We start from the raw sequence: 18,877 nt of genomic DNA, 5'->3' as shown, positions 1-18,877 counted from the left end.
AGATGAGGACCCTGAACAGAGTCTCGCAATTCACTAACAGGGGGTCTGAAAATGTTTTTTCTAAGCTGAACACCCCCTTTAATATAAATAGAGATGCATTTTGCCTTTAACATCTAAAAGAATAATCTTCTAACCCACATCTTTCTCGGTTTGTGACTTGCAGGTTTCAATCTGTTTAAGACGTTCTTTGAGAATGTCAATCTTTGCGATCATCGGTTGAAGCGACAAGGCACGCAGCTGGTGAGCGCCCGTCAGATCTCCAGGAATATTCCACGTTGTATTCCACGTCACGTCTCTGCAGATTTCCTGTTTGCAACCGCTCACTGTTTATTTCAGCCACGACGATGACAGCCCTCACTACTGACTCACATACACATATTCAAGTCCGTGTTTTTTTAAGAGAGGAGAAAGATGAGTGGCTGTCAGGAACATCTGATGCCGCTTATCTCGTAGGAGACCAAAGGCACTGATACATTGAAATCCCAACCTGTGGCACCTTTGCTGTCCTTATGTGAAACGCTATGTCAAAATAGATATTTGATTGTTGGAAGGTCCCAATGAATTGACGGTATCAACTGGGGGGGGGGGTAAAGCAGAAGATTCTCTGACGCTCTTCGTAGCTGATTTGACAGTGTCAGAGCGCTGTCACGCCCCCCCCCCCCCTACCCTTTCTATGTCCAGGACCGCTCGACTGGCAGTACAGGGGTTAATTAACATATCAGGTGTTAATAATAACGGCACCGATATCTCCAGAACGGTGGAGGCTGGACAGGTAATTCATAGTGCCCCAGGGACTGTGCAGCGGCGCCTATAACATGGGTCTCTCCGCTTCTCAGGTCTGGGGCTGGGGTAGTGATAGGTTTTCTTTAACCCATTAGTGACAGCCAATACGTCTTTTCACGGCACTGCATCAGAATAAAGCTGTAGCTGAGAACTTGGGGCAGCGCTGCCCGAGCGGGCGGATCGAAATCCGCCTGTTTAACCCCTTAGATGCGCCGCTCAATAGCGAGCGCCACATGTAAGTGGTTTTGGAGGGAGCTCCCCCTCTCACCCCTCTGGCACATGCGATCGCAGGTTGCCGGCAGCTTCTATAGCAGCCGGGGGCCTAACAAAGGCCCCCAGGTTTGTCTGTAGTGGATGCATAGAGTGTCCATTCATATCAATGTGTTGTCTGTGTAATACAGGACGGGTCCTCCAGAGACCCTCTATCTAACCGTTTTCCACTCTGACCAAGAGATGAGGATCCTGAACAGCGGACCCCCCCTCTATTAACTCACAATTCACTAATAGGGGGTATGGAAAGGGGTTTTCTAAACTGGACAATCCCTTTAAACTCTGTCCTTTTCATGTTCTTTTGGCAGCACGTTGAGAAACTGGAATTGATCGGCATGGATTTTATCTGGAAAGTTGCGGTGGAATCTCCGGATGAAGAAATCGCCAATGAAGCGATACAGCTAATCATCAACTACAGCTACATGAATCTCAACCCCAGGCTGAAGAAAGTGCGTGTTGCTGGTGTGTGAGTGACTACAGTTGTATGTGGAACCCGTACGGTAACGCATTGTCGTTTTATTTTGCAGGATTCTGTTTCTTTGCACAAGAAATTCATAGCCGACTGCTACACACGATTAGAGGTAAGAATTATTTTTGTATTGATCGTATTTTGAAGTGAGTAGGTGAAAGGCTTTTGGACGGGCAGTGTCAATGGAGACGAGTGGAAGTTCACAGACTAAGAGTTACATAGTGGATGGAGCATAGTCAATCAGAAGCACAGAGTATTTCAGGAGGGCATTGTGGATATTGGAAGGGCAGTGACCTGTCCACGCGATTTTAGTGAGGACAGGGCTGTATGTGTGGAGGGGAATGGAGATAAGTGGAAGGGAGGTTACATAGTAGCAGGAGCCGGGTCCCCAGCAGCACAGAGTAGCTCAAGGAGAGAAGTGTGCTATTAACCCGTTAGTGACCGGCCCATCGTGTTTCTACGTCGGTCACTAACAGGCCTTATTCCGATGCCATAGACTTTTTACGTCGCGGCATCGGAATAAAGAGGCTCTGTCACCAGATTTTGCAACCCCTATCTGCTATTGCATGTGATAGGCGCTGCAATGTAGATTACAGTAACATTTTTATTTTTAAAAAACGAGCATTTTTGGCCAAGTTATGACCATTTTCGTATTTATGCAAATGAGGCTTGCAAAAGTACAACTGGGCGTGTTTAAAGTAAAAGTACAACTGGGCGTGTATTATGTGCGTACATCGGGGCGTTTTTACTACTATTACTAGCTGGGCGTTGTGTATAGAAGTATCATCCACTTCTCTTCACAACGCCCAGCTTCTGGCAGTGCAGCACTGTGACGTCACTCACAGGTCCTGCATCGTGTCAGACGAGCGAGGACACATCGGCACCAGAGGCTACAGATGATTCTGCAGCAGCATCGGCGTTTGCAGGTAAGTCGATGTAGCTACTTACCTGCAAATGCGGATGCTGCTGCAGAATCAACTGTAGCCTCTGGTGCCGACACGATGCAGGACCTGTGAGTGACGTCACAGCGTGATCTCTGGAGAACACGGCTGTGTCTGCACTGCCAGAAGCTGGGCGTTGTGAAGAGAAGTGGATGATACTTCTCATCAGAACGCCCAGCTAGTAAAAGTAGTAAACACGCCCCGATGTACGCACATAATACACGCCCACTTGGACTTTTACTTTAAACACGCCCAGTTGTACTTTTGCAAGCCTCATTTGCATAAATACGAAAATGGTCATAACTTGGCCAAAAATGCTCGTTTTTTAAAAATAAAAACGTTACTGTAATCTACATTGCAGCGCCGATCACATGCAATAGCAGATAGGGGTTGCACAATCTGGTGACAGAGCCTCTTAAGTTTACAGAGCAGGGAGCTGTCAGATCTCCCTGCTCTCAGCTGCTAGAGGCAGCTGAGGGCTGGGGGCGTCCCTGCTCTGCCGTGTGAGATCGATATTCGTATCGATCTCACACGTTTAACCCCTCAGATGCGGTGCTCAATAGCGAGCACCGCATCTGAGTGGTTTTGGAGAGAGGGAGGGAGCTCCCTCTCTCCCCCACCGACACCCGGCGATACGATCGCCGAGTGTCTGTGTGTCTAATGGCAGCCGGGGGTCTAATAAAGGCCCCCAGGTCTGCCTGGAGTGAATGCCTGCTAGATCATGCCGGAGGGATGACCTAGCAGATGCCGGTCCGTGTTAAACGGACAGGCAGTAATACACTGCAATACAAAAGTATTGCAGTGTATTATAAATGCGATCGCAGAATCGCATATTATAGTCCCCTAATGGGACTAGTAAAAAAGTGAAAAAAAAGTTTAATAAAGTTAATTTAAAAAAAAAATGAAAAACCCAGCTTTTCCCCTTACAAAATGCTTTACTATTAAAAAAACAAAATAAAGTTAAAAAGTTACATATATTTGGTATCGCCGCGTCCGTAACGACCCCGACTATAAATCTATTACATTATTTAACCCGCACGGTGAACGGCGTAAAAAATGTATTAAAAAAATTGCTGTTTTCTTTGAATACTGACTTTAAAAAAATGTGATAAAACGTGATCAAAAAGTTGCATCTACTCCAAAATGGTACCAATAAAAACTACAAGTCGCCCCGCAAAAAAAAATTACGTTACGGCTCTTCAAATACGGAGACACAAAAACAAATAATTTTGAAAAAAATGCGTTTTTACTGTAAAAGTAGTAAAACATACAAAAACGATACAAATTTGGTATCGCTGCAATCGTAACAACCCGCTGAATAAACTTATTGTGTTATTTCTACCACACAGTAAACGGCGTAGATTTAGGACGCAAAAAAGAGTGGTGACATTTCTGATTTTTTTTCTATTCCCCCCCCCCCCCAAAAAAAAAAGTTAAGAAAAGTTAATGAATAAATAATATGTACCTCAAAATGATGCAATTAAAAAACACAACTTGTCCCGCAAAAAACAAGACCTTACACAGCGATGTCGACGCAAAAATAAAAGTTATAGCTCTTGGAATGAGACGATGGAAAAACGTAAAAAATAGCTTGGTCATTAACGTCTAAAATAGGCTGGTCATTAAGGGGTTAAGGACAGTGCCCAGTCCACTGGAGATGAGTGAGGAGGGGAATGTTGGTAAAATAAGGCAAAAGTCACAGGTTTCTTGTTAGAGTCCAGATTATCAGACCGTTTTGTTCCGGGACAAGGGTCAATACTTTACATTTACTGGCGGATTTCATCAGAAGCGTGTTGGTTGTCATTGTGTCGCCTACCAGTAAATAAATTAAAGTGGCCGCCGGACGCGAATCTGTGATAGATTTTGTTTTTCCAGCGCGAGTTCAGCCGTATTGCCTAATAACTAAAAAATGTCTCTTGTCTTCAGGCAGCAAGTTCTGCGCTCGGGGGTCCCACACTAACCCATGCAGTCACCAGAGCTACAAAAATGCTGACGGCCACCGCTATGCCATCAGTGGCCACCTCTGTGCAGTCCCCATACAGGCGAGTGTCTGCAGATCAAGCGCAATCGTTTTGTTTTATTGTTATTTTAGCTCATGTAAATTTTAGGTAACTTTTTTTTTGTGTACTGTATGTACTTCTACTTTACATCAGAGTGAGCAATCCGTAACCTCTCCAGACCTCTTTAGATAACTTTCTGTTAAGTTTCCTTTAGGCTTTATTTACACGACCGAGTCCGGGTGTCGGCCGTCTGATTTCATTTGTCAATTTTTTTGGGTCCCAACTCACTGAAAACACCCACAGGAAAGTCACATGCTCGCCCGGTCACCATTTTCTTTTGCTTTCAGAATATACAGGGTGGGCCATTTATATGGATACACCTAAATAAAATGGGAATGGTTGGTGATATTAACTTCCTGTTTGTGGCACATTAGTATATGGGAGGGGGGAAACTTTTCAAGCTGGGAGTTGACCATGGCGGCCATTTTGAAGTCGGACATTTTGTATCCAACTTTAGTTTTTTCAATGGGAAGAGGGTCATGTGACACATCAAACTTATCGAGAATTTCACAAGAAAAACAATGGTGTGCTCGGTTTTAACGTTACTTTATTCTTTCATGAGTTATTTACAAGTTTCTGACCACTTATAAAATGTGTTCAAAGTGCTGCCCATTGTGTTGGATTGTCAATGCAACCCTCTTCTCCCACTCTTCACACACTGATAGCAACACCGCAGAAGAATTGCTAGCACAGGCTTCCAGTATCCGTAGTTTCAGTTGCTGCACATCTCGTATCTTCACAGCATAGACAATTGCCTTCAGATGACCCCAAAGATAAAAGTCTAAGGGGGTCAGATTGGGAGGCATTTCTTCTGCGGTGTTGCTATCAGTGTGTGAAGAGTGGGAGAAGAGGGTTGCATTGACAATCCAACACAATGGGCAACACTTTGAACACATTTCATAAGTGGTCAGAAACTTGTAAATAACTCATGAAAGAATAAAGTAACGTTAAAACCGAGCACACCATTGTTTTTCTTGTGAAATTCTCGATAAGTTTGATGTGTCACATGACCCTCTTCCCATTGAAAAAACTAAAGTTGGATACAAAATGTCTGACTTCAAAATGGCCGCCATGGTCAACACCCAGATTGAAAACTTTCCCCCCTCCCATATACTAATGTGCCACAAACAGTTAATATCACCAACCACTCCCATTTTATTTAGGTGTATCCATATAAATGGCCCACCCTGTAGAGCTTGGTCTGATCCCTCAGCGTCTTTGCATTGGTTTCTGGCTATTTCTAAAAAATTTTACTTGCTACCATGTTTTCAGAACCATTGAATCGTGTACTGCGGCTTTGGCTGATTTCTTGGCATTTGGGACCGCAATTGCAGCTGTTGATGCCCCCTGTAGATAGTGCCGCACAGCCCCCTTGTAGGAGTGGAATCCTTCTGGCTGGGAATTACACTTCAGGAGGTGTCCCTGATGTCTATGTCTATATATGGGTAGTGATGTCAGGGGCTCCCTCTAGAAGCGGGTTCCCCGGCCAGAAGGATTGTGCTCCTACAAGGAGCTACACTGGTGCTATTTAAAGCGGGGGGTGCTATCTAGAAGGGGGCTGTGACACTACCTACAGCAAAGAAATGTCCTCCTCACATGCACTTTGCACTAAGAGGAGGAGAGAATGAGCGGCAGAAAGCACGGCCGTCACTCGGATCACATCCAAGTGGCGGCCGTGTTTTACATGGCCCCATAGACTTCTATGGGGGCCCAAAATAGGGTGTGTTCCATTTTTTGTCAAAAAAAATTGTCCGTATGAATAGCCCCATTTGTGGTCTATTGTTTTTACTGCGGCCGTCTGACGGCTGTTAAATAAACGACCGTCACACGGCCGACTATCCCTGCCGTGTTTATAGGCCTTACTATGTATGGTCAGTGTGACAGCAGCTTATCTTGGCTCAGACAGTAGAATAGACTGTTAATTAACCCTATATCTGAAAGAGATAATGAGGTGATAACTATTTCACTGTAGGCTTCTGTATTGCTGATTACTCTTCATCTCTCTTCATGTCTGGATTCAAACTACAATCCAAAGGTTTAGAAACAAAAAATAAATACATTAATTTTTGTATTTTTCTCAAAACTTTCATTCATTCCTTCCTTCCTGATTCAGAAAGGAAGGGGCTTGGGCTGCTTTATCTCTAGCTGGGAGGTAGTAAAATAGTCATCGTCGTCCTGCTGTTGATGCCAAGCAGAACATAGCCACACCTCTTTGGTGAAGCCACACCCCCTTCTAATACTCTATCTAAAACATGGAGTAAACCGAGGTTCTGAGTGCTCGGGCGTCTGTCAGATTCCCACCAGACCGTGTGTTCCAGGAGCTCGCAGACGTCTCTGCAGACTTATAGATATGCAACGGTTTATTTTCTGTTGTTCGTTTTCTTTATTCATTTTAGGTTTGTGTCCCTTAAAATGCACTTTCTGTACCTTCTCCGGTCTTCACATTGTTAAAGACGTTATACATTTTTTCCTGGCAGGTCAACCAAATTGGTCATAATCGAAAGACTTCTTTTACTGGCGGAGCGCTACGTGATCACTATAGAGGTAATTATGTGTGTACTGTGTATACAAGACCCCCCGCCGTACGGGTTAGATGATGTTTATGGCTTCCCCAGTTTGAGAGCTTGGGCATTCATCACCGCGGGACGCTTAGTTAAAAGCGAATTGTCAACGGCACACCCGCCCCACCTATTTTACTCTTGTTAAAGGGGCTCCATGACCCCAACATTAAGTGTTCACTTTACCAAGCACTCGGCTGAATTTTTAAGAAAGGTCAATGACAAATTTGCTAAGATCTTACGTGCCGTATTAAAAGTGTGCATAATGCTTTACCGATCTCGCCCATAGAGCGGACTGCAACCCTGGTTAGGTAAAGATTTCATGTAACACAGAAAAATGTTGCCCATATATCCCATTCTAATTCCATCTCTGCTCACATGTGACCCAGGGATGGCACAACACACAGCAACCTGGGCTGGGAATCCCGACCGAGGATGTAGTAGGTTCAGCATCTCACCAGGAAGACTTCTTTTAAAGGGGTATTCCCATGTCGAACATTTAAGCCCAGGTTATGGCTCACCCCATTCACATGGGAGTTATGGAAACGGTGGTAAATTACCGCAGTATGTCCATATTAAGCTACTGTGAAAGGGATGTTATAAACCAGGCGTGTTTAACATTTAATACCATTATGTGATTTTTCTTGGGGGAGGAAAGGCTGCGTTTTCTTGCCGTCCTTGCTGCGTTATTCTGTGGTTTTGGTGCAGCTGCGTCTGGATTTAGTATAATGGCTGAATTGTCTGATCCTTAGTAGTGACTCGGTTTGTATTTTGCTGCAGGATGTCTACTCTGTTCCCAGAACAATTCTACCTCACGGCGCTTCTTTTCATGGACATCTCTTAACGCTGAACCTTACTTATGAATCTACCAAAGATACATTCACCATAGAGGTAAGTCGTTACCTGCAGGATAGCTTCAATTCTATGGAAGAGCTAAAAAATCACCTGTATACATTCTGTTTCTTGCACCCAACATTTTTTTTTTTCATATTCAAATTTTATTGATTTTCAATACACACAGATATAGAACACATTGGAGGGAAGACCTCCATACACTAAGGCTGGGTTCACACAAGCACATTAACGTCCGTAATGGACGGACGTATTTCGGCCGGAAGTCCCGGACCGAACACAGTGCAGGGAGCCGGGCTCCTAGCATCATAGTTATGTACGACGCTAGGAGTCCCTGCCTCGCTGCAGGACAATTGTCCCGTACTGTAATCATGTTTTCAGTAAGAGACAGTAGTTCCACGGAGAGGCAGGGACTCCTAGCGTCGTACATAACTATGATGCTAGGAGCCCGGCTCACTGCACTGTGTTCTGTCCGGGACTTGCGGCCGAAATACGTTCCTTCCTTTACGGACCGAACATGCTCGTGTGAACCCAGCCTAAAGGAAAACGACAAATAAGGGCAGAGCCCAAACAAAAAAGTGTGCATCACGTCCCAGTACAAAGGACATTATATATCAGCAGCATTAATGTACATAAAAAAAGAGGAGCACTGCATAAGGATGAAAGAGAAAAATAACAGCTCAGACTCAGATACAACATAAGGTACAACAAGGACCGATAAATGCAATCAGAGGAAGCGAGGCACATTCCCCTAGACAGGGGAAGAGAAAGAATAGAAAAAGTACAGAGAAGGGGAAAGGTAAGGTAAGGGGAGGAAGAAGACATGGGGAGCCCTGGATTCCAGTTCCGGATTATCACGAGTGAAAACAGAGCAAGAGCAGCAATACACACAGTAGGGGCATAGTCGGACTAGCAAAATCCCAGGAAACTGCAAGGAACCTCTCCTCATAATAAGCCACGTAGGTGAAAGGGGGGGGGGGGTTACTTCAGTAAAATAGATGGAAGAAGAAAGTAACGCAGTCCAGTGAGACCGTGTAGACGTGTATCTTATAGAAGCAGCCAGGGAATGGGCCACCAGGTGTTCCGCTCTCTGTCTCAAGGCAACCTCCTGAAACCACTCGTCTAACATTGGGGGAGCTGCCGTTTTCCTGCACCCAAGATTTTAAGCGAAATTGCAACGCTATCTGCTGCAATAGCGGCACAGAAAATCCATTTGGAGCCCTGGCCTTAACGCGGATGTCCAGTCCTAAGAAATTGATGGCTTATCCTCAGGATAGGTCATCAATATCTGATCGGTGAAGGTCCGACTCTAGGCACAAAGATGAGCTGTTTTGAAGGGGCCGCTGCTTCCCCTTCATTACTTATCTGCTCGTACTGTGAATCGCTGACACACTTGTGGTGAAGGGGAGAAGGCTGTGATACTGTGAACTGCGGCTACAAGTGTGTCGGCAATTCACAGTACGAGCAGATAAGGAATCAATGGAAAGCAGCGCTAATACAAGTGCGGGGGTGCCGAGAGTTAGACCCTCATCGAAATTATATTGATGCCCGATATATCCAATTTCCTATGGCTGGACAACCGTTTTAAAGGTGAAGTCCTATTTGTCCAAACCGCTGACGTATATGATTACAAGGGGGTATTGTAAACTATGGGTCATCCATATTGTTATAGAACAATTGATGCATATACAAACCTATGATGTATAGTAATACAAAGTATGTTATAGCTTCCCACCACCTAATGTATCACGTGTGACCGGATGTTTCTGCTTGATCTTGTGCCGCTGTGTGGACGGACAGATATGACTTGTCATTTATGTACTAGGCCCACAGCAATGAGACGATTGGAAGCATCCGCTGGAAGATAGCCAGACATCTGAATTGTCCTGTAGAAAATATGCAAATATTTGCTAACGAGTGTTTGGTGAGTAACGCGTCAGTATGTGCACAGAATAACGGGTCACTCTGCTAGCAAACGTATCATTATACACCAATGACATGTGTAAAGATGTTCCTTGACTTTACTTTTCAAAGCGTGCAGTAAACCTCTGTTAATCAGGCACCCGATGGTTTGGAAATCCCGATAATCCAGCATGTGACCAAGATATTTCACTGTCTGCTTAACAGAAAGTTACGTGACCGTCCGGCGCTTGAGATCATCCATTGGGATCTTCATTATGTTTGTGCAATGGTTCAGAATTACTAACTTGTGGGTCCCAATGATGGATTAATGAATTTTTACTGTATCTCATAACTTTTAACGTTTTGTTTTTTTGCCGTGTCCTGTACAATTCTGTCCTACGCTCCTTAGCGACAGACTACGAACTGCCACTTTTTAAATAAGTCTGTCGCTAAGGAGCGACTCATAAAATTTTAAATGACTCGCACCTAATCCTTTAACCAGACTCGCCATGTACTAAACTACATGTATCACCTAAAGGACGGTACTTGCCTTTTATGTCTTCAGTAACTTAGCGTCTGCTCTGCTGTAGTTGACAGTGAATAAAGACCAGAAGCTGCTCCATCAGTTGGGATTTTCAGAGGACCAGTCGCTCACCGTGAAGACGACGGGAAGTGGTACCCCATCCGGAAGCTCCGCAGAGACCTCCTCCGCCTCCAGCAGCAGTGCCGGCTTCAGCTCCTCATATGTGATGGAACAGGTAGATATGACACAAACCCGCATCCCATTAGAGTCCTGCAGTCTCAGGGAGGATAGTGCTTGTGGTGTTACTTGCTGATCGTCCATACGGGCCGCTCTAAGTATGAAAGACCCTCGTTGCTCTCTACAAAAATATCCGACATATACATAGAGCAACTTGTTAGAATCCCTTTAAAAAGGACATACGGTTTTAATGTCCATTTCTCCTTTTCAGGAAAAGTCCCTTCCGGGAGTGGTGATGGCATTAGTCTGCAATGTGTTTGACATGCTCTATCAACTAGCCAACCTGGAAGAGCCGAGGTAATTGTTTTGTATACGTCTGTCTTCCAGTAATACGCAAAGTACGGTCGTACAGTATATCGGGTTAGTACTTTTATTCTGGTCGCACTGACCAGCGTTTGTCTCTACAGAATTACCCTGAGGGTACGGAAGCTTCTTCTGTTGATTCCTACAGACCCAGCAGTGCAGGAAGCATTGGATCAGCTCGACTCTCTGGGCAGGAAGGTAAATTAATGATGTGTTCTCTTATGGTTATTGTGGACATTAACCCAACCCCCTCCCTTTCTGCATTTTTTATTTTTTTTCCCCATAATGATTGTAGTTTTTCCACTCAGAAGACGCTTCTGGCAGAATCGCAGCCCTCAAAATCTCCATCTCTGTCCTCTAAACACCACCATCAACCCAGCGCCAGCTCCATCCTGGAAAGTCTGTTCAGATCGTCTGCCCCTGGCATGTCCACCTTTCGTGTTCTATACAATCTAGAGGTAAACACATAAATCACAGATACACAGAAGCGTATAAGCAATATGTAGATATAGTCTACATAAAAAGTTAAATCCGTTTCTAAATGCATCACGTTACTTGTCCTGTACTGATCCTGAGTTACATCCTGTATTATACTCCAGAGCTGCACTCACTATTCTGCTGGTGGAGTCACTGTGTACATACATTACATTACTTATCCTGTACTGATCCTGAGTTACATCCTGTATTATACTCCAGAGCTGCACTCACTACTCTGCTGGTGGAGTCACTGTGTACATACATGACATTACTTATCCTGTACTGATCCTGAGTTACATCCTGTATTATACTCCAGAGCTGCACTCAATATTCTGCTGGTGGAGTCACTGTGTACATACATTACATTACTTATCCTGTACTGATCCTGAGTTACATCCTGTATTATACTCCAGAGCTGCACTCACTATTCTGCTGGTGGAGTCACTGTGTACATACATTACATTACTTATCCTGTACTGATCCTGAGTTACATCCTGTATTATACTCCAGAGCTGCACTCACTATTCTGCTGGTGGAGTCACTGTGTACATACATGACATTACTTATCCTGTACTGATCCTGAGTTACATCCTGTATTATACTCCAGAGCTGTACTCACTATTCTGCTGGTGAAGTCTCTGTACATACATACATTACTTATCCTGTACTGATCCTGAGTTACATCCTGTATTATATTCCAGAGCTGCACTCACTATTCTGCTGGTGGAGTCACTGTGTACATACATTACTTATCCTGTACTGATCCGGAGTTACATCCTGTATTATACTCCAGAGCTGCACTCACTATTCTGCTGGTGGAGTCACTGTGTCCATACATTACATTACTTATCCTGTACTGATCCTGAGTTATATCCTATATTATACTCCAGAGCTGCACTCACTATTCTGCTGGTGGAGACACTGTACATACATTACATTACTTATCCTGTACTGATCCTGAGTTACATCCTGTATTATACTCCAGAGCTGCACTCACTATTCTGCTGGTGGAGTCACTGTGTACATACATTACATTACTTATCCTGTACTGATCCTGAGTTACAGCCTGTATTATACTCCAGAGCTGCACTCACTATTCTGCTGGCGGTGTCACTATAAAATATTTATTAAGGAACAATCATGGAGAACTCCTAGCTGACTATGAACATATATATTCTTATAGCTCCATCTATGGAATAATGTAAGAAATTCATTTCTATATTTCTCACCAATCTTGTGACCACTTTTTTTCTATTACTATAGGTACTTAGTTCCAAATTGATGCCAACTGCCGATGATGAGATGGCAAGAAACTGCGCCAAGTCATTCTGTGAGAACTTCCTTAAAGCTGGAGGCCTGAGGTCGGTCATTGTTTCGTTCTCTGCAGTTCAGGATGATGACCGTATAAATTGTCTTTTGTCTAATATTTTTCAAAATGATGGGGGTTTTCTGTAAACAAAGTTTAATAATTGTATAAATAAAAACTTATTTAACTTTCGAATAGACCGCGTTTTAAATGACTATTTTCATGATCTATCCTTGCTGTCAGTGAATGGGGTTTTTCTCATTTACATCCAGAGGCTTAAAACCTGTACAGACCTAATACTACTTTTAGCTGAGTGTTTGCTATACTTGTATCCGGTCTGAATAATGTAAACCGCCCGCGCTCCAGGCTGATACGTTTTCTCCTCACTTTATAAGAAGATGTCAGAACTGGAGAGACATTTGTGCTGCTGATGTTTAGTTTTTACAAAAGGAAATAAACGCAGGTCATATAATATGTAGTTAATCGATTCCGTCACATTGTCCTGTTTTGCTTCCTTGCAGTCTGGTAGTAAATGTTATGCAGAGAGATTCCATCCCCTCTGAGGTGGACTATGAGACGCGACAAGGCGTCTACTCCATCTGTCTGCAGCTCGCCAGGTCCGTATATAACCAGCGCTCCGTAATGTAACCAATGAGACCAAACCCTCCTAAATTGTGACGTGAATTGTTTCTCTATTAGGTTTTTGCTGGTGGGACAGACCATGCCAGCCGCATTTGACGATGACGTGACCAAGGACGGAGTAGAGGGTCTGTCATCGAGGCCCTTCCGGAACGCAAGCCGACAGTCCGGTCGACAGATGTCCCTTTGCGGGACTCCAGAAAAATCCTCCTATCGACAGCTGTCCGTCTCAGATCGCTCGTCTATCAGGGTGGAGGAGATTATTCCCGCTGCTCGAGTCGCCATTCAGGTGATGTCTGATTTTCAGGATGTGTCCTCTGTTTCAGGGGTTTGTGTCATTACTTACTAAATAAATGTTTTCTTCCCCTTTGTATCTCCGCAGACCATGGAGGTCAATGATTTCACTCTCACTGTGGCCTGCTTCATGCGGCTATCCTGGGCTGCGGCGGCCGGGAGGTTGGACTTGGTTGGCAGCAACCAACCCATCAAAGAAAGTAACAATACTCTGCTTCCCGCCGGGCTCCGCGGCCGGCTAAGTAGCTCAGGTGAGAGGCAGCAATTTATTACATTGCCACTTACAATAAATCATTAACGTCCACATTAACCCCTACACGCACTAGGACGTCCCGTTGCAGGGGGAGAAGTATGGAGCGCTTACAGCTCTTCAATCTCCTCCCCCCGCAACGCGATCGGGGGCGCCGATGGTTGTCATGGCAGCCCAGGGGCCTAATGAGGACCCCCAGGTCTGCCTTCACGCTGTCTCTGTTAAGCCATGTCTGTGGCCGGGCTGAACAGAAGCCTGTAAAAATGACTATACAATACATTAGTATTGCAGTGTATTGTACCAGCGATCGCTGGTAAAAGTCCCCTAGGGGGACTAATAGGTTGTGTGTAAAAAAATAAAAAAAGTGAAAGTTTTTACTATTGGAAAAAAAAAAAAAAGTTACAAAAACCCCTTTATCCCATTATTTTTCTCTAAAATAAGGTAAACCAAATTGGTATCGCTGCGTCTGTAAAAGTTTCAACTATTACAATATAGACTTATTAAACGTGCGCAGTGAACGCCGTAAAAAATGAAACATTTAAAACACCGTTTTTTGGTTAAATTAGCTCTAAATAATTTTTTTAGCAAAAAATGGTACCGATAAAAACTACGGGTCGTCCCGCAAAAAATAAGCCCCCACACCGCTCAATCCACGGCAAAATGAAGTTCTGGCTTTCAGAATGTGGTGAAACAAAATAACTTTTTTTTTTTTTTTCGTAACAAAAAGTTGTTATTTAAAAAGTAGTAAAATATTTAAAAAAAACTATATAAATTTGGTATCACCGGAATTGTATTGTGCCACAGAATAAAGTTAAGTTGTCGTTTTTAACACACGGTGAATGCCGTAGAAACGACACAAAAACAATGGAGGAATCACCGTTTTTCTCAATTTCAGCCCGCAACAATTTCAGTTTCCCGGTACATTATATGGTACTTTAAATGCTACCAATAGAAACTACAACTCCTCCCGCAAAAGATGAGCCCTCACACCGCTCTGTTGACGGAAAAATAAGAGTTATGGCTCTTGGAAGGCGGGGAGTGAAAATACGAAAATTAAAAATCCAAAAATGGCCGTGTCATTAAAGGGTTAAAAAGTATTTAATAGATTTGTTAGAACAGGAGCCCAACATAGCAACATTAACACACAATCTGATGCTGTCACTTTGTCTCTTGGACTCGGAGGGACCTCCTCGTTGGGTCTCTCGCCTTATCATGGTCCTGTGAAATCTGCATTTCTGTGCTGCAAAAAAACAGGGACAAATTATCCGATTTTCTGGAAAAATGTTGAGGTAAATAACTGCTGTACTTCTGGGGTCTCCACATATTTACTGTAATGTAATGGTTGACTTTTCAGGAAGTAATTGCAGCTCCGGAAGTGAGGGAGAAGCCACGTCACTGCAGGCCTGGATCTGCGTCCGCCAACAGTTTGTGTCCACCAAAGATGCCATTATAGCTGGAGAGGCCTTATCTCTGCTGGTCACGTGTCTTCAGCTCCGCAGCCAGCTGCTGGGTACGTAGGAGCCGCCATTACATTCCTCATCGCTACAGAAACTTTAAAGGGTAACTAAACGGTTGACAAACTTCTGACGTGTCATAGTGATGTGTCAGAAGTTTGGATTGGTGGGGGTCCGAGCACTGAGACCCCCACCAATCGCTAAAACGAAGTGCTCATGTGAGCGCTCAGCCCCTTCGTGTCTGTTCGGCTTTTTCCGGAAATCAATGTATCAGAGTACGGGTTCATTGGTGGGGGTCTCACTATTCAAAACTTCTGACGTCACTATGACATGTCAGAAGTTTGTCAAACGTTTAGTTACCCTTTAAGGGGGAGTTCACACTGAGTTTTTTGACTCGGAAAACGCGGCCGAAAACCCCTCCCATTGATTTCAATGGGAGGCGGAGAAACGGCATGCCCTATCTTCGGACATTTACGCGTCTGACCTCCCATTGACATCAATGGAAGGCAGAGAAAGCGTTTTCTCGTGGCGTTTTTTGCCCGCGATGCTCAAGGGCCGCGGCCGAAAAACACCGCAAACGGCGCGCAGGCAGGTCAAAATCTGCCTCAAAATTCAAGACAGAATTTTGAGGCAGATTTTGATCTGCCTGAAAAAAAAACTCCATGTGAACAGGGCCTAGAGGGGAACTATTACTGCTTGGAAAACCTCATGAACTGATAGGTTTTATATTTTGGTCTCCTTTCTTAAATCTGTATCACGAGGTTAATTTCACCCTCTAATTTAGTGATAAAAGCTCTGGTCCTTAAAGAGCGGAGAACGTAAAGAAAACCTTTCACCTGCCCATGCACGTGCAGCATGTAATAGTCAGGGCTGCACAAACCCTGGGGCACTTTAAAGAAAAATCCTATCTTCCTCCGTTAATTACATATCGGTGCCATTATATATTTGGCGCCCGATATGTAAATTAGCCCCTGAATGGACAGTTTCAGGGCGGCATGTGCTGTGTTCCCTCCCGCGGGAATACACACAGACTGGTCGTTCTGCAGAGCGCGCGCTCTCTGTCTGTCTGTAGCTGATTGGACCGTGTCAGAGCGAAGACCTCATGCCCCCTTGCCATTTAGTTAGATAAAAACGCCCCATTGACCGTTCAGGGGCTTATTTACATATCGGGCGCCAAATATAACGGCACAGATACGTAAATAGCGGAGGAAGTTAGAAAATTATTTCAAGTGAGACAGTGTTTGTGAAGCCCTGACTATTACACGCTGCACATGTATGGGCAGGTGAAAGGTTCTCTTTAAGGGTATGTGCACACGTAGTGTTTTCAGGCGTATTTCAGGGTGTTTACGCCTTGAAAAACGCCTGTAAAAACGGAAGCGGTACACCGACAAACATCTGCCCATTGATTTCAATGGGAAAAACGGCGTTCTGTTCCGATGGGGCGTTTTTGAAGAACGGGCACGTAAAAAAAATTTCCCCCGAAAAAGAAGTGCCTGTCACTGCTTGAGCCGTTTTTCATTGACTCTATAGAAAAACACCTCCAAAAACGACCGTAAAAACCGCGAGTGGCTTAAACCCGTCTGAAAATCAGGAGCTGTTTCCCTTGTAAACAGCTCCGTATTTTCAGACGTTTTTGAGTTTGCGTGTGAACATAGCCTTACACTCCACATTCAGCAGAGATCAGACCAAGCCTGACTGCTCTGAGAGAGTCCACTGTGTGCGGAGAGTGTGCAGCTCTGTACACCGTGAAGATCGCTGCCGCTGCTGTCCTACTTCAAGCTGTAAGATCAGTCTTCTGTGTATTATGGAGGAGGAGAGGCTGCTGGGTAATCTGAAGAGTTTAACTATAAGGCTGGGTTCGCACACATTATTTACGGACGTAATTCGGGCGTTTTAGCCTAGATTTACGTCCGAAAATACGGCTTTAAAGCGTCGGCACACATCTGCCCATTCATTTGAATGGGTTTTACGATGTTCTGTGCCGACGGTAATTTTTTTTTTTACGTGCCGCTGTCAAAAGACGCCCGCGTCAAAGAAGTACCTGTCACGTCTTGAGACGTAATTGGAGCCGTTTTCCATTGACTCCATGGAAAAACTGCTCCAGTTACGTCCGTAATGGACGCTGCGTAAAACGCCTGCACATGCCATTACGTCTGAAATTCCGGAGCTGTTTTCTCCAGGAAGGTAAATCCTGTCACGGTTTCCTTCTCAGTGTGTGACTGCTGCTGGTTCTGTGTGAACGTAGTAAGAGATGAACCCTTTCCAAGCAGCTGTCTCCCCCCTCCCCTCTGGCAAATTAACCGTTTAGGTCTTGTTCACACAGTGCAGATTTTGCATGCATTTTTTTTACGCCAAAACCAGAATTGGATCCTGGAGATCAGACCAATAAAGTCTTCCTTTATATATTCTGTTTAGGCTCCGCTCCTGATTTTGGCTTAAAAAATACATGCCTAATCTGCACTGTGTGAACAAGGCTTTACAAGCAGCTGTTTTCCTTCTTTCCTTCTTTCCTTCTTTCTTTCTTTCTTTCTTTCTTTCTTTCATACACATTGAAATCTTAACAGATGGATTGTTTTAAATAATATCACAATATTCTGTCTGACGTAAAGTTCAGGCTATTGGCTGGAGTTGAGCCACTATTTCATCTGATTTGCCGCCTTTTAGGATGATAGGGGTATTGATTCTCCCATGGTAGGTATTTTATGGCGCAGTAAGACAGGTCAACTGATTCGCTCACCTCTAATCCTGACCAGATCTCCGCACAAGGCTCCACTTTGCTATTTAAGGCTTCCGTCCGTCCCCCCCACGCGCAGTTGATTCCCACCGCAGAGAAGAAGAGAATCCGATTTGGACCCCCACTACTCAAATGAAAGTAGAAACTGTGTCCTGCAATACTGAGGGCAAGTCACTGTTGAGGGGTTTCCACCTGTTGAGTAGACCGTTCTGTGATAAGTGGGGGTCCAACCATCCAAACCTCCATTCTCAGCAGAGAGTTTGCTGAACATCTGCAATTACTTTCCATAGAAATGAATGTAAAAGATGACATCATGTAACTGAGAGGTAAACTGATCCTGGAGGGCTTTTTCTATAAGGCTGACATCCCCAGTCCCTCCTTGTACACGGCACCCTGCAGAACGCACATCGTCACTTCTTTCTTCTCTTATTTGTTGCAGGATCTTTCTACAATCTGCCTTCAGTTACTGACTTCACTATCGATATTCTCCTGGGATCTCCCAGTGCGGAGGTAAATGACAGCAGGAATCAGACATTGTCTTTTTTTTTTTCTTTTTTTTTACATCGGAACCTGTCACAATCACGCGTTTCCCACGTCTCCACAGATCAGACGCGTTGCCTGTGACCAGCTGTACACTCTGACTCAGACAGACACCTCCACGTACCCCGATGTCCAGAAACCCAACCTCTTCCTACTGAACGTCATCCTGTCAGCGCAGCTGCCGCTGTGGTCACCAACCAGCATAATGAGAGGCATCAACCAGAGGTAGGCCGTGTGGCTGTGTGCGCTCCGTACCTGAAGTAGCAGGATGATCGCATGGAGCGT

At 44.5% G+C, this 18,877-nt stretch overlaps 1 protein-coding gene across 3 annotated transcripts in view; it reads left to right on the top strand.

The window, feature by feature from the left end:
* Positions 1-18,877, top strand: part of USP24 (ubiquitin specific peptidase 24) — a 101,413-nt gene that overhangs the window by 55,652 nt on the left and 26,884 nt on the right. For 2 of the 3 annotated variants that reach the window (XM_075832679.1, XM_075832677.1), the window contains exons 20-37: positions 164-240; positions 1,362-1,502; positions 1,581-1,634; positions 4,390-4,505; positions 7,001-7,067; positions 7,862-7,972; positions 9,759-9,857; positions 10,426-10,593; positions 10,807-10,892; positions 11,003-11,096; positions 11,207-11,356; positions 12,639-12,736; positions 13,203-13,298; positions 13,381-13,609; positions 13,703-13,865; positions 15,219-15,374; positions 18,492-18,562; positions 18,657-18,817. In XM_075832679.1, the coding sequence (XP_075688794.1) occupies positions 164-240; positions 1,362-1,502; positions 1,581-1,634; positions 4,390-4,505; positions 7,001-7,067; positions 7,862-7,972; positions 9,759-9,857; positions 10,426-10,593; positions 10,807-10,892; positions 11,003-11,096; positions 11,207-11,356; positions 12,639-12,736; positions 13,203-13,298; positions 13,381-13,609; positions 13,703-13,865; positions 15,219-15,374; positions 18,492-18,562; positions 18,657-18,817 (2,137 nt within the window). The remainder of the gene's footprint in view (positions 1-163; positions 241-1,361; positions 1,503-1,580; positions 1,635-4,389; positions 4,506-7,000; positions 7,068-7,861; positions 7,973-9,758; positions 9,858-10,425; positions 10,594-10,806; positions 10,893-11,002; positions 11,097-11,206; positions 11,357-12,638; positions 12,737-13,202; positions 13,299-13,380; positions 13,610-13,702; positions 13,866-15,218; positions 15,375-18,491; positions 18,563-18,656; positions 18,818-18,877) is intronic. The other variant, XM_075832678.1, reaches the window with a different exon arrangement.

The sequence above is a fragment of the Rhinoderma darwinii genome, chromosome 7, assembly GCF_050947455.1.
Source record: "Rhinoderma darwinii isolate aRhiDar2 chromosome 7, aRhiDar2.hap1, whole genome shotgun sequence".
Lineage (NCBI taxonomy): Eukaryota > Metazoa > Chordata > Amphibia > Anura > Rhinodermatidae > Rhinoderma > Rhinoderma darwinii.
Note: the sequence above shows the minus strand (reverse complement) of the source record. Positions and strands in the feature narration are given on the sequence as shown.